A 22,574-nucleotide genomic window follows, 5' to 3' on the forward strand; every position below is an offset into this window, starting at 1 on the left:
AATTGTAAATCATATGCTCATGTAATCTTAAAATTTTTAAAGAGTATGTGTAAAGTCTTTCTCATTAACTTGAAGTATGTACACAGATGCCTGACCTTTATTCTCTCATATATTTTAAGGCATTTTTAATCATTATTCAACTGCATAGTCACTTATGGGAACTGCAAGCCTCATTTGACATGGTGCCGTGTGCTGTATTAAAAACCTCCTCACCCTTGAAATCAAGGCAGGATAATAACACTGTATATATTGTCTCCTGGATCCCTTTAATTCTAAGTATTTTTTTTAACTAATTATTAAAAAACCTAATTATTTAAAATAAGTGCATTGTAAGAAAGTTAAGTTTAACCTATTTAAAGTAAGGGAAAAAATTGTATAGAGGAAAAAGAACTAACAGGGTATTTGTTGAAAATGCACTTCCAATATTTCTATATAAAACATCACTATCATTTCTAATTTTGTAGTTCTTTAGTGGATTCTTTATCTTGTCATTTTCCTCCATTTTCAGCTTTGTCTTCTGCCTACTTTCAGCATCCTGTATGGTAGTTTACCAGCCTCTTTTGTTTCCAAAGTCTACCCCTCCATCTTCACTGAGATCATCGTTTTAACATTGTATCATCGTTGTCCTCCTCAGAAGCTGCCAGAGTCTCCTTTTCTTAGGCTCTTTTTTTCTGTGACCCTCTTCTGCTCTGATTTTGCTCCAGGTAACTTGGAGCATGCTGCTCTCCAAGCAAACACAATAAAACCCTATCAAAACCAGACAGTTCTCGGTAAGTCACAACTCTGCTAAAAGAAGCGACTTTTCATTATATATTGTTAATCCACAGCCTTTTTTCTTGTGCTCGACACTTGCAAACACTTTGTTTTCAACATTAATTTAAACACTAACTAGATGGTAATCGAAGGAAGCTCTGAATGTGTCAAATTCATCTTTTTATATAAATATTTACATGAACAGAATCTTTCATTTTCTCTGTTCCTCCCTTTTTTGCTCTAAGTGTTTAAGTAACAAAAAGGGTATTAATATGAACTCTATAGAAATTTAATACACATGATTGTGCAAAGAATTCGTGCCTGCATTTGTTAGACAGAGATTGTTGCTACAGGTCCCATGAGAGTACTTGAAAGATAAAGCAAATAAACGGCCTTGGTAAATGTTTGGGCGAATAATAATTTTTAAATTGAAAGGATGCCAAAGGGGTTGTGTGTCTATAACAAAATATAAATGAATGTTTTGGCACGACTAAAACCATTTGGTAGATCTTGGATCAAGGATCACCTGTACATATATTTACTTTTTGTATTATTATACTTACTTTTATTCTTACCTTATTGGCCAAAGAAAGAATAGAGAAGAGTAATATCAGAATTTCACTTAAAGTATGGCAGTGGCAACAACCTGAACTTGATTACTGCTATGAAAGGTGGGTCATTAAAGGGTCAAGATAGCTTATGTTCCAAAATTTGATTAATTCTGTTGCTGTTTTCAATTTGTCAAAAATTCTTAAGAATACTGTATGTTACATATCAAAATTATCACATAAAACGAAAATCACAAGTAGTTGAGAGTATATTTTGCCTATGTAAATTCACTTACAGAGTCTTTGGCAGGTCTACATGGATTAAAAATATAAAAGGTTAACTATCAAACTGTTACATTAGGGACAGCTAGAGAGAACTCCAGAATAAAGGGACTCTGTAGTCATTCAATTAATCATTATTTTTTGCAAGTTTATTAATGATTTCAAGAAATACCGATAGCTAGCTATTCAACTTTACATTCTTATATTATCTTTCAGGCACAAGCCCGTTAGACTTGTACAACAATCTGGTCAGTAAAAGTCTTCTGGCTGACAAAAAATACCTAATAGGGTGGAATTGGCCTCATTAGAAATGAAGTAATGGGTTTGTATATTCTAATCTATAAAGGAATATAAACACTGAAATGTATATCAAGAAGTTTAAAACAAGTATGTCTTGTCCAAAAGAAATTTTACGAGGCTGCAGACTAAACATCGAATATTTTATTACTACTAAGCATTGGTTATAAGCATTTATTCTATTCTAGGCACCATATTAAATGTTTTATATACTTATTGCATTCAGTTCTTGACATCACCTTTTGGCACATTTTTCATCCTCTTTTACAATTAAGACATGAAATGACAAGCTCAAGATTCATAATGTCAAGCTCAAGGTTACATATGAAATAGGGTATCAGAGTTAAACAGTGAGTTTGTTTGATTCTCAAGCCTGAGTTCCGAACCTCCATGATGTACCTTAAATTGACTATGAAATAATGCTTTTAGTAAGAGTAAAAAGGTATGGCTCTGACATATAGCTTTGTACTTCAGCTATAGATCATTAATCTGAACTAACATATCCAATAATGACATAGACCATAATTCCAACATTCTACTCATCCTTCCCACCAATATTCATATAAATAAATATCAACTATTCCATTTCAACTAAGATTTCATTATAAACCTACTAGGCAAATTACAACTGAAAGAGAACAGACCTTCCTGATTCCTCTCTCAGAACTGACTGTTTAGAGTGCAAATGATATACCTCTGACAACAAAGTTCCGAGAGCCTTGAAGGAACTGGATAATTTTGCCAGCTCATCTCCCCGCTTTTGGGCTTCTTTCTCAGAAGAAACTTCAATCAAATCTTTAAGCCTGGATTTCAGCCAGCTGAGAGTCTTGCCTTTTTGGGTAACACCATTTCTTATCTCCTGGAATGAAAGAACTCTTTTAATGAACAAAATGCAGTTGTGAACATAACTTTCCAGCAAGAATGGATTCAACCAGAAAAGGCACGTGAGGTGGAGGTATGGATGCCAGACATTCATTTACCAGTGGAATGCCTGCTTATTTTACTTTGCTTGATCTTTCACAAAAATCTACAGGTGCAAGACAGAAATGTTTCTCCAATACCAGTATCTTATGTGTAAAGTCAGTACTCTCTATACCAAAAACTTACCTTCATCATTACATGGCTAGATATTTACAGATTCCCTGGACCACAACAAAGACACTTCTAAAGGTCCTGGAGAAGAATATGTGATACCAACATTGAGAATTAAAATATATAAGTATTTTTTGTTACTTTACTTTCTGTGAGCTGGAAGGAACATGGTATTTTTTGAAGAAAAGAAAAAAAATCATTTTTAGTCAGCTAATTCTTTTATGGAACAGCTTACTTGTTGGATACTATTATAGGTAACCTACAGATTTAACTTCATGAACTCCTATATTATGCCTCATTTTTATTAGCTTCTAGCAGTCACTGCCCCAGACAGTAAGAGGCACAGAAAGGATCACAACTCTCCTCCAGGAAGGGAAGGTTTATTGGCCAACGCAACGCCAGAAAGCCTTTGTGGCTTTGGCCCTTGTAAGGCAGGGTCGTGGGGAGAGTGATTCGGGTGGCCTGTCCTTCCTACACCCACTCTGGATAGCACGAGGGCAGGGTGGTCTCCAACCAACCACACATTTTGCTACAGAGGGTCTTAGGGGGCAAATCATACCAGCTACAAAACAGTTGGTTCCAGAAGCAAGTTATCACTTCCTTCTACAATGAGAATTTTGTTTGCGCTATAATAGCAATGAGTAGGAAGTACAGGGCAAGGCAAAAGCAGGTTTACAGTTGTGAGTACATGATACAGAGTTAATAAACTTTTGTAATAATCACAGCCTGCATGTCTTTTTCCATACAAACAACTCTAAACCTACTTTTGCCCCACCCTGTATAGATATCCTTCCAATGGTAAAGCATGATTTTACTGAGCACTTCTAGTATTTAAGGGGATTATAATTTTAATACAAAAATGAATCTTAGAGGATAGAAACAGAAAGAAAAAAAAAGGGTCTCATTAATAGCAACTATGAGACTTGCAAGGGTTCAAAAAAAAAGAAAGATAAAAAGTTTCCACAATAGCATCTGTCTGTTATATTAAGAGTGATGCTAAGAGGGAGAGGGTGGTTGTGCGCCATTCACAGAATGCAAACTGGTTTAGACCCGAGGCTCCGTCACAGCTGGGTTATCAGGCTGTCCCCAAGCTCAAAGGGGGTGATCCGATCCAGGCTGAATGTGACATAAAAAGAATGCTTAGAGATCTTGCCCCGATCCCTCATTGTCTGTGACCTGGCTTTCGAATAGCTAAAATGTATTGTATTAAAAAACGAGTGTTCTTTTTCTTCCGTAACAGTTCTTACATCTCTGCTGTGTTGTACGCCCATGCATACAATTTTCCTTGCGGGATTCCCCATTAGCTAAAGATGCATTAAAAGCACCACCGAGAATGGCTGAATCTCAAAGCCAACAATGATCCAAGAGAAAAAAATCCCAGCAGTTCTCACAGTAACACGGGACACTTATTTTTAAGTTAATTTTCAGGAACTTAATTTTTTACAGAAAGTAAAAAAAGACATCAGTTAGATTGTCTATCATTTTTTTATTAACAGAAATTTTCCAGTAACAAAAAATGTCTCCGAACTTACCTCTACAGCCCGTTTAACCTCCTTGTGGTTGGCAGTATCGATGGCCTCATTCCTAATCCCCTTCAATTGTGCCTCCTTTGCAGAGATCCAAGATGAGAGCTCAGAGATTCTGAAATAACACAGGAGTTATCATATTCAAGGAAGAACACATCAGGATGGTTGGAATACATTTTATATTTTGAATTAATTCATGGAAACTGAGCAAACTGATGGACACATTTTCTGGAAGCTGTTTTTTAAAGAAACGTGAAGCTCAGGGCCGAGGTGGCCACCTCTACGGAGTCACTTGTGGGGAGAAAGAAAGGAGAGCAGGCAGAGCTCAGCTGAGGAAAAACGTGCGTCCATCCCAGGGCCTGGGCACCTGGGAGGAAGGACGGTACCCCTGGAGGTCTGGCCTCACATGTCCCCGCCGGAGTGAGACATCGCCCTGAAGAGTCAGAAGTCCGCCTTTAGGGAGATGTACTAATTCAAGAGAAAGAGATGAAGCAATTCTGCCTCAAATAGATCCTCACTGAGTCACTTGGAAACAAAGTGCTTCACTGTTTACAACTGAAACCCATTCTTACTGAATGAAGCATTTTTATAGAAGAACATGGGCAACATCACATAATCTGATTTTCTTTGTTGCACACAACGAAACACATGTCATTTCTTGTTGCGTAATAATCTTTGATTGAACAGAATTAAGATAGACTGTGCCCTTGTTAGAAACGATTCCCAGGTTACCTGCTGGTGTAGTCCTTCCACTTGTCTGCGTCCTCCACAAGCTTGGCATAGGTGATGTCCACGGCGGCCCTGAGCTCTCTGAGGGTCACGTGACAGGCCTCAGGTGTGTTCCTTACGGGGTCCCGGACTGGGAGCTTCAGACACAGTTCTTCAATGAGCTGCAATCTTTTCTCACAGAGATGATGAGGACCTTTGTCACTGAAGAAAGTCTAATAGAGCAATAAACATTTGTACAACCCTGGTTAGAAAGCCATACAATGTTTCTATATTTTCATAGAAAAACCAAAGGAAGATTCCATTAGACTATCAATGTAAAGTAATTAAGCTATTTAGCATTTCCAGACCCAAACCAAAGTGTCTGCTATATCCCTTAGGTGACAATACAATGTGACATTGCATGACTGCACTCACGTGTGACGTACCCTGTGCTCTTTAATGATCTTTTCACTGCCTTCCTGGGGCACCAGCTTGGTCTCCCGGTCCAGCTCAGTTCTGCATTCCTCTACACAGGCCAAAAATCTGTTCTTCTCCACATCAATCTTCAGACGGAGCAGATGATACGGGACTTCTCCTTGAAGATCCTGCATTCCACGGGAAGATTCGGAAACATGTGATGCCATTACTGGTGATGTGCATTTCCAATTGAAGTGACAAAAACCCACAGAATATTCTCTTTACACCCATCAGCACCGCCTGCACCGAGCCTCTGAGCTGTGTACTTCTCTGGGCCCTGGGACCCCAGCGTATCCTTCCATCCTACTGCGGGGTAGGCTGTGATGAGTCTGCTTCATTGTTACCATGGCGCACGCAGTGCTAATGTTCCCGCTTTTAAGATTAGACCATTGAGGCTTAGGGGTAGGTGGAAAAAGGCAGATTTGCATCTAGATTTAAATCACACGTAGATGACACATACCCTCTCCCCAGCATGTGTCCCTTTTAATTTTGGCAACAACCCTGTGAGGCAGCAGGACAGACATGACACCCACTGCACAAAGGGGAAGCAAGGAAATCTTACTGGGTTTAGTTATTATTGGGTTCAATTATTGGAAGAAATATGGTTTCACCCTCACACCCCCCACCCCTAGGTCTTTGTTTCTTCCTAAAGTCCCAGCTTAGAACTCGTCACCTGAGTCTCTTGCTTTTAGTTTCCAAGTAGGCCCTCCTCTCTCCTGCAAAGCTTTCCTAAATCCATTGTTTATACTTTTCTGGACTTATTACATATTATACTTTTACTATTTGTGACTAATAATCTTCCCTACCAGACTCTAAGTTCTTTGGGGAAAAGAATTATGTTTAGTTCATCATTGAATCCTTAACCAATAAATTCTTTAACTTATATTTTTAGATGATAACCATCTAACCCCGATGATAAAATCCTTGAAAACAGCAAATAGGAATATGTATAAATTATGTGAGGTAAACTTTCAGTAATATGCCTAACATTACTCAGATGAGAAGAGTTCACTAAATGTTGCTAACTTAAATGCTCTTATTATTCCTGCTAAAAGAAAAATCAGAAGAGGAAAAGCGTACTCTTAAGCAATATGACAAAGAGTTGCTGTTACTAAGAAATAAGAATAACAAAAGTCTATCATTTTCACCACGTTCTGTTCCAGTTCATTTTTTTAACAAGAGAAGTAGCTCTGGTGACTTCCCTGAATTTCTAACTCTCTCGTACAGCTGAACCTCGACACCCTCATGTGGCCTCCCGTCACTGGACACCAAGTTCCCATCCCGTCCCGCCTCACCTTCCACTGTTTGTGGAGCTTCCTCACAGCCTCCTGCAGGCCCTGCTGCTCCTGCTCGGGCAGGATGTCGGTGAGCTCGTCACAAGCCTTGAGGAAGGCATTGAGCACCCTCTGATCCAGCTGACTGTAAAACTCCTGACAGGCGGAGGGAGAAGGTGGTTACGAGGGTCGGGCTGGATAAAAGGCAGCGTCAGACGCTGTACAGTGAAGTAGCCACACCTCTAAACAAGCCTCTTAGCCAGCTGCTGCCCTCGTCAAATATTCCAAGCAACTACTGTTTTTTTGTTGTTGTTTTTTAGTCTCCAGGGATAAACTATAATCATCTAGAGTTATGACTCAGAAGCCACCACATCTAAAATTCAACTAGTACTTTTTAATATTTTAGGGGAAAAAATTTGTGATTTTCAAATTCTGTAGAATATCCAGGGAGGCCAATGGGCGAGCCTCACACTTTGGTTCCATAACATAGGGATAGACTCACGGTGTGTTTCTTCAGGAGGTCTTCCGGGTTCCCCTTTTCCTCCAGGCCCTCCTGTGCCATTCGGAGGACCTTCTCCAACTCTGTTCGAGACTCCTCAAATTTCTTCATTAAGCGACTGTTGGTTTCCACATGCTTCTTCCAATCTCCAGTTTTCTTTACCATATTCTTGATTTATAAAAATAATCATAATGTGATGCTTTCTCATCACTTAAAGCATTGCTTTGTTAAGGAAAAACACTCGAATACCTTTCATTATAATAAGGATAATCAACCCCTTTGAATATTAACAAATATTAGGAGTAGAAAAAGAAGTACAATGTTGGTTTCCAAAAACCATCATGAGCCATAATGCTTCTGTGTCCTTGTTCTTTGTATTTTCCCTCATTCACTTTTCTAACTCAGGGAGAGAACTCACCTGAAAAGCAACGTGAACATCTGCAACCTCTCTCTGCAGCTTCCTCTGATCAAAATGCTTCAGCACATTGCTCAAGGACACAAACTTTTGAACGCTTTGACTGCTTTTCTCAATTTGTGTCATGGTTTTCTTACAGCTTTCTTGACAAGCTAACAGTTCCTACAAGACAAAAAAAAACACCCATAACGATAGTATTTAAAAGGCAAGAAAGAACAAGAAAACGAGTAACCATTAAAAATTAATAGAACAACATTATACAGCATTTAGGCTTTTAACCAGCAATAAATAAAATCAAAAGCACAGAGAGGTATTTTTTTCAGAACGTTAAGCAATCACTGAAGTCAAGGCTTTTTATATAAGACATTTAAATGTCACATTGAGTTTTTGAGATTTTTTAATATTTCATGTCTGTCTTATTAACATTAAGAGAATGACAGTGCATCAGAATTGTTACTTGTCTGGTGCCTGCATTTCTCCAACCAACTAACAGGTCTATGGTTTACTGAGAGAACAATAATGAAATCAATCTATATAGCTGCACTTAATCTAACTAAATAAATTTAACACCAACGCCCGTTATTATACTTTACTGAGTCAGATGCAAAAATATTATATATTACTTGTGTACACTAAAACATACACCGTCTGAACGCCTAAGGTTCACAAGCTATCGATCTCATTGACATAACGGTGGAGCCCAGGCCCTAACCACAAAGGCCACAGGCCGATGCGCTAGGGAGGACTCGCAACTGCCACACATTTGCAGGACAAGAAGCAACGTCGACATGGCCCTTCCACATTGGATTTGTACCCTGGCATCATGGTGATTTCTGCAGCTGATAGCATGGAAATGGTCCAGCTAAGCCTGAGGAAGACAGTCAATTTTTGATGTGCATGAGCACCTTTTGGGTTTTAACATTCTCAATTGCTTTGGAGAAAGATTTCAAATGGCTCACTTGGATACTTGTTTTGGTAATCTCGAGTCAAATGTTAAGAGCAGATTTTTTTGTTTTGCTTTGGCAAAACAGAATAAGGACATACTCTCTTCTTTTGAAGGTTTAGGAGGTAAAAGAGTAACATAGAAAGATTATTAAATATTAAATATTTTAATTGTAGGAGGATTCTTTTGATGGCAATTTACAGCAGTGAGGGAATGAAAGAAATGGCACTCTGACTCAAAATGAAAAATAATATTTATCCCATATGATGAGAATCCATTACAACAGGGTTTGGGAGCACAATCGTCTCTTTATAATCAATAATAATAATAATAATAATAATAATTGCTACTAATTACAGGGTATACATTATGTGCTAGTCTACTTATAGAATATCTAATGTAATCTCCAGAACAAACTCTCAACTTAGGTCTTTTAAGGTGAGGAAAAAAGGAAAATGAAGGCTCTGTAATTTGAGATATCAGACCTCAGATGTGAGTACCTGTCTGATTCCCTCTTTGCTCCTTCTCCAGGTGATGCTGCCCTGCCCCCACCGCCATGAATCTATTTCAACTAATACAGTGGCAAACCTGCCCATTCATTTCACCCCCTCCTGCGGGGTCAGTTCATTTATAATAAACCAACACAATGAGTCAATTAACTGCAACACTCAGGAGGAGGCTGCCCTGCCTCCAGATTTGCTTACTCAAAAAAACGAGACAAATAAAAATGATTAGCACCCCAAACACATTGCCAGAATGTTACGGCTGTGAACACAGACCTGGTCCTAGAGGTAAAGAAAAGATCTCATAAGACACAGATTACAAACACTGGACAGAAATGGAATGCAATTGTCTATTTTTTAATATAATATATCTAAATATATAAAATGTACAGTATCTAGAACATCTTTTAATATGTAATTCTTATTTTGTCTGTAGCAGACAGGATTTTCACCTTTGGACAAGGTGCATCTTTGTTTTCAGCTGGCAGCACTATTCTAGAAAAATACTTCTTGTCTCCCTGGATTTCTATCACTTCAAGCACTGCCTCAGTCTTGTCGTCCATGCTTTAAAGTAACTGTGTCCCCTGAAAGGGACTTTTTCTTACCTGATGTTTTTGTTTAAAAAGAGCACTAGATTGTGGCTCCTGCTCCAGAACAGTTATCATTGCATTGATGTTCCCAAGTGAGTCATAAAAAGACGTCATCTGCTTTTCTAACTCCTCCAATGGTGCTGACAGCTGCTGAGACTCATAAAGAAGTGGGGAGTAACATTCTTTGACCTTTAAAAATAGAAAGACAAAAATTCCATGAAATGCTGCTCAGTGTCCCAAGCTCAGAGCACTGTTCTTAGCTCTCAGCAACATTTTTGTTAGTGATATGGGCATTTTGTGCTTTTGTTAATGATATGGTCATTTTGTACAAAGACATTTGTTTCACGACATTCCCTATGTACTGTTAAATTTGCGTGTAGAAAACAATAGTACTATACCACTGAGATAAAAAAATGCCACAGGATTTTCTTGTAAAAATGTATTTCAACATTTTTATATCTCGATAGCAATCTCCCATCTAAATGATATTAGCAAACCAGATGGCATCAACTGGCTCTTGGTAAACTGTGCGACCCTCCTTCACGTCAGCCTTGAAACCGGACAGAAGATAGTCATGAATTATATTATCTAGACTAGCCTGTGCCTCCCAACTTTATTTTCGAGAACTCTGCTGCTTGAACTCTTTTAACTCCAGAGAAGCTTACGAACCTGACTCCGTCTTCCCAGATTGGCCTTGTGCTTCCCTCCCTCCCCTGAGCTCCCTGCTGATTGACACCTTACTCACTCCAAATGCCCTGTCACATACCAATCTATTCACAAAGGTTCCCATGTTAGGGGACATCTCCCTAGTCTGAGTTGGCCCAGCCCTTATCTGTCACCTGTCTTCTTTAAAATGTTGTCACTTTCTATGTCTGTATTATTTTTATTTTTATAACGAGACTCCTGGAGACTGACAGGGCCCCAGCATCCGCCTTGTCACTTTACGTGGGGACCCAGGACCCACGGTTCCCCACGAACTTCCTGTCCTCCCTCATCTAACTCCGAGTTGGTCCCAAAGTATTATTAAAACTTGTGGGGACCAGGGAAAGAAAAATCACACACTTATTACCAGACCATTCCTTTATTTCCCCTTTAAATTATAAATATCATCACGCTCTCATGTTCTTGGAAACTTTATCTGAAGGAAAACTCAGAAAAAGAATGCAACTGATCCACTGTAATAAGGTGGTGCTAAAATCATTCTGAACAAAATGTAGGGAATCTGCTACCTTGTATCTGTACAAGTGTGCAGTTATAAATCTTTCTGGGATGCAGCAGAAAACCTCCCATGATGCTACACCTGAAGCCACAGGAAAGCCAGACTGATCCTAAGATATGTGTAAAGGTGCGACGTGCTCTCTCAGAGGCTGCCCTCAATCATTAAACCTGGTCTAGGCAAAGATGGGCAAGCCCAGGCCGTGGCTCTGAGAGCTGCCAGCAGGTTACCAAATCGATAATGTTGACTTGGCCAGAACCCAATCTTTAACATCCTCGTAACTTGAATATTAAAATAAAAGGGATTAAAAATCAACATTCTAATGTATACCGGTTTGACAAATTAAGTTTTCTTTTTCCAAGACCACAACTGTTCCTACATTAACCTGTCTCAGTTATTTCCCTTTTCATTAATTCTCTCTTGCTGATTTCATATAGGCGATTTGTTGTTTACTTTTTCTCTCTTAGTTAACAGATATTTACCAGGAATTAGCTATCTAATCTAAATGCACTTTGCAAACAACACATGCTTCATAAAATTCAACTACAGATACATAAAAAATCCCAGTGGAACTTCCAAAGCTCTTAAGAAAAATCCCTCAATAGAATAAAAAAGGCTTATGGTTAATGCTTGAGATTCCTTGAGTTCCCTGCCCAGAAGTGGCTAAGTGTATATATTTTAAGTCACTGGTCAGCTCCATAAGGCCAAGAGGGCAGCATTTTCAACACTCTGCAGCAACGCAAGCAGAAAGTAGCACAAGTACTATTGGGGTAAAGGTACATCAAATAAATGATCGGAAAAAAAAAGACATTTTGGAATTCTTACTTATTTAAATATATGATCTCCTCCTCTTCCTCCCTCCTCTTCTACTTCCCCCCTTTTGCTTCATCACATGTAATTGGTCCCCAGTCCCCCATCAAGAGGCTTACTTTTCTAGTAAAATACAGCTACAAATACTTCTACATTAACAGAAGTAATAGTTGGTATCAGCCCAGCATTTCATTTTTAAAACTCATAACACAGTTACTAGATGACAAAGTTACTAAGTCAAAATTACAATAAGAACAAAAAGCATGATTTGTTAACAGGTAAATGATTTGTCCATGGGTGACAGAGAAGGTGGCAGCGTTGGTCCCTTACATGGATTCCTGCATTAAAATATTGTCTCACCTTGGTTAGCTGCTCTTTCAGCCCAGACATGGTTGCAAACATTTCATTAGCTTCTTCTTGGGAGCTCTCCTTCGCAATGAGGTGCGCTGTCTTTGTGATGATCTTGTACTGAGCATCCATCACAGGCATCCTCTGCTCAATATCCTGCATGAATCATTGAAATGGCTAAATTAACATGCGGTACATTTCCCCTTAATTTCAGCCCACTACAGAAGGCTGGGCACAAGTCAGCATGCACTGTGTAAAATTCTGCACTCATGATAAACTTTTGGAGATTCTAGTTATTGCTCTCCCTCATTACTGATACATTATATGTTCCTAATGTCATATAGATAAATAAAACCTTCTTCAAAAAAAGCAAAAATTCTCAATTTAACATAAATATATGCTGCAGTAATCTTTACACTTTCAACATACTGTATGTGTTAATGTAGTATATAAACATTATATCAGGTAAATGCATGTTAACAATTTAGGGCAACTCCTCTGAGTCTATTTATTTAGAAAGATTTTATTTATTTTTTTTTAGAGAGATGGGGAGGGAGAAGGAAAGAGAGGGAGAGAAACATCAATGTGTGGTTGCTTCTCACATGCCCCCCACCAGGGACCTGGCCCACAACCCAGGCATGTGCCCTGACTGGGGACTGAACTGGCGACCCTTTGGTTCACAGGCTGGCACTCAATCCTTTGAGCCACACCAGCCAGGGTGCAATTCCTCTGACTTTAAAAATTAAATGTATTTTCTAAAAATAACCATTGTCACTGAAGAAAATTTATTAACTAGAGATAAATTAGGAGAATAAAATTTAAAGTTTCACACAGTGATAACCAGAGCCAACAACCCATCATTAATTACATCATTAATGTTTTTTCCTGTGTGTTTGAATCCATTTTTAATTTCTACAAAAAGAAAAGGATGATAATATTTTTAGCTTTTCTCACTTAATAATATATTGGAAAAGTTTTTCATGTCATTAAATATTCTTTTGCTACCTCATTTTGAGAGCTGCAGGGTATACAAAATACTTAAATAGTGCAATTCATTTAGTAAATCCTTTACTGTTGGAGACATTTATGTAGAGGTGTTATCTATAGCTTCCTGTTTTCTTCTAGCGCTTTATAACTTGGTTGTAAAATATATCTCCAAATTAAAAAATATTTTGACGTTGCTTCATGGCCAAAACACACCTTTAAAGAAGGCAAATAGATTTTTTATTGAAAACAATTTAAAAAATATGTTCGAGGTACAAATCAGGATATGCACACGTATCAAAAGAGACATAGGAAAAGCTTTGCAATGATTTGAATAATTTCACTGGTCTTTATTTTCACAATAGAATAATAGGTTTTTCACTTTACGGTCCAGAAAGTCCCCTCACCTCCAGGTCTTGAATTAATAACTTGACATTAAGAAAAGAGACTTCGACGGGCTCAGAAAGTTTCCTGTGGGCTTCAGCTGCAAAATCAGACAGGGCAGCAACACAATCTGCGTATTCTTTCTTCATTCTGTCCACCTCGTCCGCTCGGGCGTACTGTTAAGAAAAGCGGGGAGGGCACCGCTGCAAATCATTAAGCCAAGACTCTGGAAGCCTGTTACCTTCACTTCTATATACTTTCTGGAATTGCTATATGGCAAGAAAGACTCTAATTCCTGATTCTTATTTTAGATACACCCGAAGTCCAATTACTGTGAGAGCAAAAAAAGGAACGAGCATAGAAGTGAAGAATTACTATTTCAAACATGAGTGGTTCCATATATGTACACCCCGTATGGCAATATAATCCTTAATCGAACTACACGTTTCTGTAATGTTCCACCATTATAAAGGGGAGAGAATAAAGGACTAAATATAAATATAACAGTTCTAACCACACCTGGACTCTGCTTTAGTGAGCCCTTGTTATAATAATAAGATAGTCTCTAAACAGACTGTTCATCACAACATTTATAACACACACATATTTTAAGCGTGTATAAATTGGAAAGACATACTTGTTTGACTTCCATGAACAACTCCCTCCATCGCCCATTTAGCAACAGTAATTGCTGTTTAAGATCACGGGAAACCACCTCATCACATGTTTCAATCAGAAAATTGCCGGCATCATTCATGGCAGTGTGTTGCTGTATCCAATGAGGCAAATTTCGGAAAAAATCCTGAACAACAAACAAGGCACACTATTGTAAATCATGAAGTCAGTTTAATGAAGAATATGATAATGACCAACCTAAGAGAAATATCTTTGAAAATCTGTGCAAACTTTCAAGGTAAATCCTAATTTTCAAAATGCTAAATTTTAAAAGCGTTTCAAAAGTAGAAATGCTGAATGTATTTTTATAAGAACATCTATGTCATATCTTTTGCCAAAGACAAAACAAAACATTACCATTGTCTGTCCTTTCTATTTTACAGATGAAAAGTTGAATTTCTGGGAGCGTGAAGGACTTGTACATTGTTTGTAAGTGAGGAAGCGCCGGTGCCAGAGTCATATATAAAAGAGATACTATTTTAGGAAAATATAGAGCGTCTTCAAAAGAACTGTAAACAAATTTTGACCTTTGACTCTTGATTCTAAAATCAGAATACAGTACATCATCTAGATAATTACTAACTGTGAAGATAAATCACCAGAGGAAAACTTTCTTAATTAAATAACTGGGTCAAGGACACAATATAGTAACATCCTCCCATATTTGTTTAAGGCCACCCGGTTGGCAATGAGGCGGTGTCCACTGATTTCAGTTAAGTGCATATGTGCAAGTGCTTAAACACACACACCGCACAGCAAAGTCCGGGATAACAAAAGATAATTCAAAATCCATTTCCCAAGCTATGTGTGGGAGTTCTTTCTCCATAAATAGATGAGAACACTTCTGTTCCTGCGGTTATGTTTCCTTGGATAAAATTAACACATCTGACATCTACTAAGGCCCTGTGGTCCAATCAGAAAGCCAAAATCTGTGTGACTACATAGTTTTTTGACACCATCAGCTGCCCAAGAATATTTAACCTAAATGAAATCGAAAATGGTAAGACATTTAAAAAATCATACATCTACTTGTGTAACACAATAATAAATGAACCCAGTCTTGGATGGCAACCAGTAATTCTAATGGATGTACTCTATTTCTTAATGGAGTCTGGCATTTTAATATCTTTTACATATAAATTGATTTATATGTATCTGTGAGAAATGTCAGGCTCCTGTTAAAAAGTATATATAGGAGTGGGCAAAACCAGGTTTAAGTCATCAGCCATCATTACCTGAGAGATAAATCATTAAGTAAGGATATGAAATAATAAGACAAATAATATAATAATTAATAAATAGTATAAGAATAAACTCATGTTTCACATACTCACAACTGTAAATCTACTTTTACCCACCCCTGTACATATAGAAATCAGTCCACTTCATGTTATTTTTTAATGTGACATTATAATAAAACAGTAGCTTTTTTGCACACATACATAAGCACCTGTAAGTGGAGGAGGGAAAAAACACTCCTACTGAGAATGAGACCCTTGACTGAGGGTTAATAAAACCCGAAGAGACAAGAAGGCAGTGACTCATCTGTCTGTGTCAGTACTATATGCCATCACACAGATTCCCGCCAAAGCTGTCGTCTTGATCTTAAGGCAGGAAATCCGCAGGGCCCGTGCCTTGGACGTGCCCTGAGTAAGGCCCTTGTGAGTACAGCGCCCTCTGCTGCCCATTGGGCTTGGCAGCCCCTCGATCAGCAACTGCTCTTCTGAATGCAAAAATCAAACACTGATCAGGCAGGAACTGTCCTAACACAACTTCTATAAAGTGGTGTATTTCTTAGTATAAAATAATTTACTAACCTGAAAGTGCAGCTTTTCAGGCAAAGTCAGAATTCTCGAGTCAAAGTTGTATATATATATCACACCCTAGAGAACTATGCTGTAAAAGTCTCTCGTTTTTAAATTTACATGTGCTCCTTTCTTCTTGTAAGAGGCAATCTCACCTTTTTGGCATGCTCTGATTGATTGAGCATTTTTTCAGCATCCTCTAGCCAGGCCTGCAGACTAGCCACAGTGCCACCGTAGCGGTCCCAGTTAGCGATTACTTCCTCCAGCATGCTCCGCACGCTCCTCACTTCCACTGAGAGGTTCCTCCACTGAGCGGTGGTTTCATTCATGAATTTCATCACATTCTCGGCTTCCTCCACTGACACAGACGACACAAATTGCAAGTTTTATTTTATATTTTAAATCCACCATATCTTTTTTCAGGGGTTTATTACACTGGTATGCATTTATAATTCTTTAAATTAAAATTTTAGCAGGTGCAATGTTAGAATTTCATTCAGTTCTGCTGAGAATATGTTACGTCTTATTCACAGGTATTCATAAAGTTAAAGATGATGACATATTTAGAAGTTTTGATAAATGGGATACAATAAATGACATTTGCATTTGTTTACATTTCAAATAGATGGACATCAGTATATAGTCGCAAGCATAGATGCTATAGTTCATTTCCAGCAAATATGACAGACATTTATAAATTGAAGGAAGCACAGTTTACAACTGAGGTCTTTATATACAAGCTTAGGTTTTCTCTTAGCTTATTAAATATTCAAGTTAGTCCATTTTTTGCCTTTAATCATCAAAATTGAAAATAGGTTGGAAAATTGCCATTTAGAAAATGAATGGTCATTTTGTGCTCTCTTAGAAGATCACACACAGATACACACACACAGATACACACACACACACACACACACACACACACACACACACACACACGGAGTATAATTATGCAGGCTGGGCATTACACAAAGTCAGTGGGACTGACTCCAACATATGCTCTCCAGGCCAATGGTATCGTCACACAGAGAAAGGAAAAGGAAAATGATTGGTCATATAGAAGTTTGTAGGTTCTAACTTTTACTACATTCAACACTGACACCAATTCTGTCATGAGTCTTACCTGACCCATCAGCTTTGACGTACATCTCAGCTGTTTGTTTCAAGATCTGGTAGGTCACTTCATATTGTTCAAAGAATTTGCTGTTCTCTATGAAAGACTGGAAGGGGGGGATGATTAGAAGATAACAAATACTGGCTCAGGCAGAAAGGCCAAAGTCAATTTTCTTCAGTATGCAAATGTGCCACCCAAATTTAATAACCTCACTCATCTTAAAAATATCAAATTAATTCAACTGCCATAAATAATTATTCTGAGGACATAAGTTTTTTCACACTTTGAATTTGAACTCACCCCTGGATTGAGAAAATATTCTATTTCTTCTCTACCCAAGGGTTTGTTTTTAGAATTTTCTCCAGAGAACCTGCGGCTAACATTTAGAAAGCACTAAATTTAGAAGAACATTATCAAGTATCACACTGGGTTTTAGCAGTGAAATTCTGTTGTTCTTTGAACAGTAATTCTGGTGAATGATGGCTCTAAGAAACTTCAGATTATAAATAAATGGCACATTGCACACTTTCCTTAAAATAAGAAGTATAAAAATGTTTCCAAGTAGGAAAAGATTAAATAATCACACATTCCACCCATGTTATCCATGGTCTCTAGCTTCTATTTCCTAGTATAAAAATTGCAGATAAGAGATGTCTATATCAGTATGTAAATTACATATGTAATAGATTCATTATCAGAGAATGGATACTATAAAATTGAGAATACACAAGAAATCATTAGGTAGGTTTTATTACAGTTAACTCCAACAAATATGAAATAACTCCTGTTTCAAAGATCATTTCTACTTCTCTAAAGTAGAACATTTATGTAATTATAGGTAACACCATATTACCAAAGCCCTTTGATTTCTTTCAATAGCATAGGTAGTTCTTATGATCAACTCACGAAAATGCTTGCTAAGTCTCATTATTATAAAACGCAAAAGATCTGCCTTTAGAAACCAGCTGAAGCCCTCAATAGTAGTCCGATGAATGCTTCACACGGAGGTGCAAAGCGCTTGTGCGCAGAAACAAACTACTCACACAGCAATTTCACAGACATCCCTTGAATTTATTATAGACACCTATTATAGTTCAATACAACATTTAAAAATTACATATATAATATATTTCATGTCATTTTATATGTATAGAACATGTACTTATATATTAACTATTCTTCAGGGAAAGAGTTAAGAAAGACAGCCATGAATTTCCTGGAGTGAAGGGGTTCCATAATGAATAGCGATAGGCCTCATTATTTTTGTGTGAGAATAAAGTCAGTCAACTATAGTCTGGTTAGTTCATTATTTAGTCCGATGTGCTACTCTTTTAACCTCTCCCCGCTCCCCAAATGGAGGATGAGTAATTTACTGCAATTTAAATTTTGAGTCATTTAACCAAACAAGCAAGTCATGATTTGATTCAAAATGGAAAATGATACCTAATGATCAAGACACTGTAAGACATTGAAAAGGTAAATATATCTGGCAAAGTTTTAAAAGTAGTCTTTAGTTTTAGCACAAACTTCAAGAAGATAATGGTAAAAGAATTGTTCCATTAGAATTCCCAAAGAAGTGGGAAATTGCACCTCTGCTGGACAGAGAGACTCAGTTATGCTTTTGCTAAAGTAGTTTACAAATAGTTTACAGATAAATTATAAATGAAGAAGGGAGAATAGTTTATTTCCAATTTTATTTTTGGTCCAAGGGTGGAAAGGGGATTTTTAAGAATATTATCAATATGGCAGAGTTTCATTAAAGTATTTTTGACTTTCCCATGAAGAACCTAAACAATAAATCTTCAAAAAATGATACTTTCTTTGTTATTTTAATTTTAATTGTTTGTTTTATTTATTTTTTTCTGAGTATGGAGTAAACCCACTTAGTACCACGAATTATTTTATCTATTAGAATCACTTCAGCAGGAAGACTGAAAATCCCCTTTTTACTGTGAGTTCTCTTGACACAGTCTTTCAGAAGGATACAAAAGTAAACACAAACGTATGTTTAAAATAATAGTGACAGGATTAGTTTATTTCTCCCAAAATAAGGTTGACTTTTGGATATTAAGTTGAAAAATAAACTGTTAGTCATTAAGCATTTTTAAAAACTAAGATACTTCTCTGTGCCAGTAAACTCAAAGTCTTAGTGGAAAAGACTGCATTTGCACTGTCACAAGATAAATACAGATACTAAAAAAGGGCCTGTCTGTTTTACTCAAAGGGAGCTAAACCAGATTATTTAAGATTTCAAAAATCACCTTTGAGGAGTGGTTTCATCAGAATTGCCTACGTACATTAATTAAACACAAACAATAATAAAAATGTTCGTATTATGTTTGTTGCATTCACACAGTCCACAGTTCCAAGCGATCTTTTATTTTATGGGAAAGAATGAAATGTTATTCTATTTCTTCCATAATAAAGTTGAAGAATGTGTTATTGAACATAGTCATCGAGAACGGTTCTGACAGTAAGAACCAAACCATCATCCTCTGATTTCCATTAAAGTATGTAATCTCTTCACAGTAGCAAGTAGCGTAAATTAATCAACAGGCATTTGTGACGTATTTTCCAAGAACTTCTTAAGTACTTATCAGCCACATACCCAGGCACCTTATACAAGAAAAGAAAGCACATTCTCTAATTTTGTAATCCTTAAAAAATATCTTTTTTTTTCAGATGGGTAAGATTGAATTGAGTCTGTTTCTGTTTTGTTTTTTTATTTTCTTCTTTAGATTCACATGTAAGTGAAATCATATGGTACTGGTCCTCTCTGTCTGACTTATTTCACTTAGCAAAATACCCTCTAGATCCATCCATCCTGTTGCAAATGATGAGTTCATTCTTTTTTATGGCCAAGTAATATTCCATTGTATATATGTACCACAAACTTTTTATTCACTTGTCTATTGATGGGCATTTGGATTGCTTCCATATTTTGGCTACTGCAAATAATGCTGCAATGAACACATGTGCAGAATTTAAAGACAAAAATAAGCAAACAAAACATAAGCAAACTCATAGAAAATAATGGTTGCCAGAAGGGAGCTAGGTTGGAAGCCTGGGTAAAAAAGTGAAGGGATTAGGTACAAATTGGTGATTACAAAATAGTCATGGGGAAGTAGAGTTCAGCAGAGGGAATACAGTCAATAATATTGAAATAACTATGTCTGTGCCAGGTAGATACTTGAAATACTGGGGAGACCATTCTATAAAGTATGTGATTGTCTAATCCTTTGCTGGACACCTGCAACTAATATAAAATAATATTGAATGTAAAATGTAATTGAAAAATAAAATTTTAAAAAAGACTGACTTGAGAATTCAGACTAAGGCAAAGATAATTATGGAAATTTTACATTCTGAATCTTACTGTGGTTATTAGATGATGTAGCAGCATATGGCTCATTACAATAAATGTTTTTAAGAACCAAGAAAAGAATTGCATTTAAAAACCTGCTTTATATCATTTTATTTGAAAGCCTCCAAACCCTTTGAAATAGTCTGTTTTAAAGAGAGTGATTTTCCCCCAAACTCCAAAAGGAAGAGAGAGGACCTATGGGGTGTGAGGCAGGAGGGAAAACGCTGTGTGTCAGTCTTTGTTCCTTAGAAAAGTATTATTATTCTCTTATTTTAAAATTTGTATGTCCTCTATTATTATCATTATCATTATTATTATTATTATTATTACAAATTTGGGAAAGAGTAAGTCTTCTAGAATTTACATATTTTATAAAGTCACGTGGGCAGTAAGTAGCTGAGCCATGATTTAAAATACTTCCACGTGACTGGTGGCCAAGTTTCCAGAATCTCCCCGACCTGACCTCACCCTGCCCTAAACCCATGCTGCCTGTAACAGAAATACTAGGAACTATCAGGCTACTTGTATGACAGTGTAAAATATGGTCAATATGGACCAACCTTAATTGAAACTAATATGTATGTGAGTTATAATCCTTTAGTTCTCTAAGGTACAAGAGCCCATTTTAATGATTTGGCTTCTTAAGTTTAAAAAAATCTTTTTTCACAGCCAATTTTGTGAGACAGTGAAGTTTAGTACTTGAGCATAAGGATTTTTGAGTTGGAAAGATGTGGCTTCAGATCCCGACCCGCACCTTACTAACTGCGTCCGTGGGAACCCGTGCCTTCAGCATTTGGTCTTATTTCCTCCGCGAATCCACGTGAAATGCCCCGCCCGCAGGGTTGCCATTGGGAGGGAGACCGGTACGTGCAAAATACTTGGCATGTGACAAATTATCTTCCAGAATCATTCAAATTATTTAAAAACACCTTAAAATGCTTTTCGGAAAAGAAGTATGAGTGATAGGTATTTTTCACGAGGAGATTATTAGGGCATGTTCACGGAAATCTGCTATGTTTGTAGAGTAGCTTTGATTTAGAAAGCAGTTTCAAATTAGCAGTTTGGTGAACTTCCTTTTATGGAGTAGGCAGAAAATACTGCTTTTTTAAAAAAATTTGTTTGTTTTTTTAATCATTAGAAACACTCTCCACTCACAAATCCTTTATTTGAGAAACTCAAAGAGAATTACTAACATCATTGTGTTGGAGCATTAACCTGGTGCAACATTCCCAGTAGGCATTTCAATCTGATTGGCCATCCTTAAATAACTAGAACAAAGACAGATCCTGAGTAATAATTACCTACTGGGTCCAGAGTGTATCATTTGCTATGACTAAACCCCGAAAATATAAATGCACATCTGTAATATTTGAAAGTCTCATGTAACTTCTTAAACTTAAAAAATTGGATTTTTCATTCCTTTCCAAAATAATTAAAAAATGAATAAAGAAACATATAACAGATTTCACTTTTTTTGGACAATTGTATTCAATTAGACATTTTACCACAAACCTGTTAAACCTTTTATTTCCCCAAAATGCATGTCGTTCACTTATCACTTAGAAAATGAAATTAAACTGTAGCAAAATATATTACGGTTCTGGGATACTTCTTTAGTGAAGCCATGGTTTCAACAGGTATCAGTCACACCCGTTACAGAGTCACTGTGACTAGTCAGATTAAAAATGGGCCTATATTTTCAATTTATCAATTTATCATTTAGAATTTGTGATCAATCATAAACAGAACAATGCAGAACTGAGATGCCTTATTAATATTCATTTTGTGAGAAAATTTGTATTGCTAATAAATTCAAGCGGGGTCATGTTTAAGAGAAATAAGGTATCTTTAGTAATTATAATTCTCTAACTACATGTAAATGGAAGCTACTAGTTACAGAACAACCTAATTTCTTGATTAATACAGGGATACTATTCTGTATAGATACAGGCTTATCTATACTGATA

At 37.0% G+C, this 22,574-nt stretch overlaps 1 protein-coding gene across 5 annotated transcripts in view; it reads right to left on the reverse strand.

Annotated features, from left to right (window-relative positions):
• The window catches only part of SYNE1 (spectrin repeat containing nuclear envelope protein 1), a 414,665-nt gene that overhangs the window by 266,421 nt on the left and 125,670 nt on the right, over positions 1-22,574 (reverse strand). For 4 of the 5 annotated variants that reach the window (XM_054570132.1, XM_054570128.1, XM_054570127.1 and 1 more), the window contains 13 exons: positions 17,253-17,349; positions 16,285-16,487; positions 14,287-14,451; positions 13,673-13,825; positions 12,294-12,437; positions 9,923-10,096; positions 7,875-8,033; positions 7,460-7,624; positions 6,979-7,113; positions 5,653-5,811; positions 5,231-5,439; positions 4,505-4,613; positions 2,575-2,739 (listed from right to left, as the gene is read on the reverse strand). In XM_054570132.1, the coding sequence (XP_054426107.1) occupies positions 2,575-2,739; positions 4,505-4,613; positions 5,231-5,439; positions 5,653-5,811; positions 6,979-7,113; positions 7,460-7,624; positions 7,875-8,033; positions 9,923-10,096; positions 12,294-12,437; positions 13,673-13,825; positions 14,287-14,451; positions 16,285-16,487; positions 17,253-17,349 (2,037 nt within the window). The remainder of the gene's footprint in view (positions 1-2,574; positions 2,740-4,504; positions 4,614-5,230; positions 5,440-5,652; positions 5,812-6,978; positions 7,114-7,459; positions 7,625-7,874; positions 8,034-9,922; positions 10,097-12,293; positions 12,438-13,672; positions 13,826-14,286; positions 14,452-16,284; positions 16,488-17,252; positions 17,350-22,574) is intronic. The other variant, XM_054570129.1, reaches the window with a different exon arrangement.

The sequence above is a fragment of the Pteronotus mesoamericanus genome, unplaced genomic scaffold (assembly GCF_021234165.1).
Source record: "Pteronotus mesoamericanus isolate MK-2021 breed Mesoamerican mustached bat unplaced genomic scaffold, CSHL_Meso_final contig_20, whole genome shotgun sequence".
Lineage (NCBI taxonomy): Eukaryota > Metazoa > Chordata > Mammalia > Chiroptera > Mormoopidae > Pteronotus > Pteronotus mesoamericanus.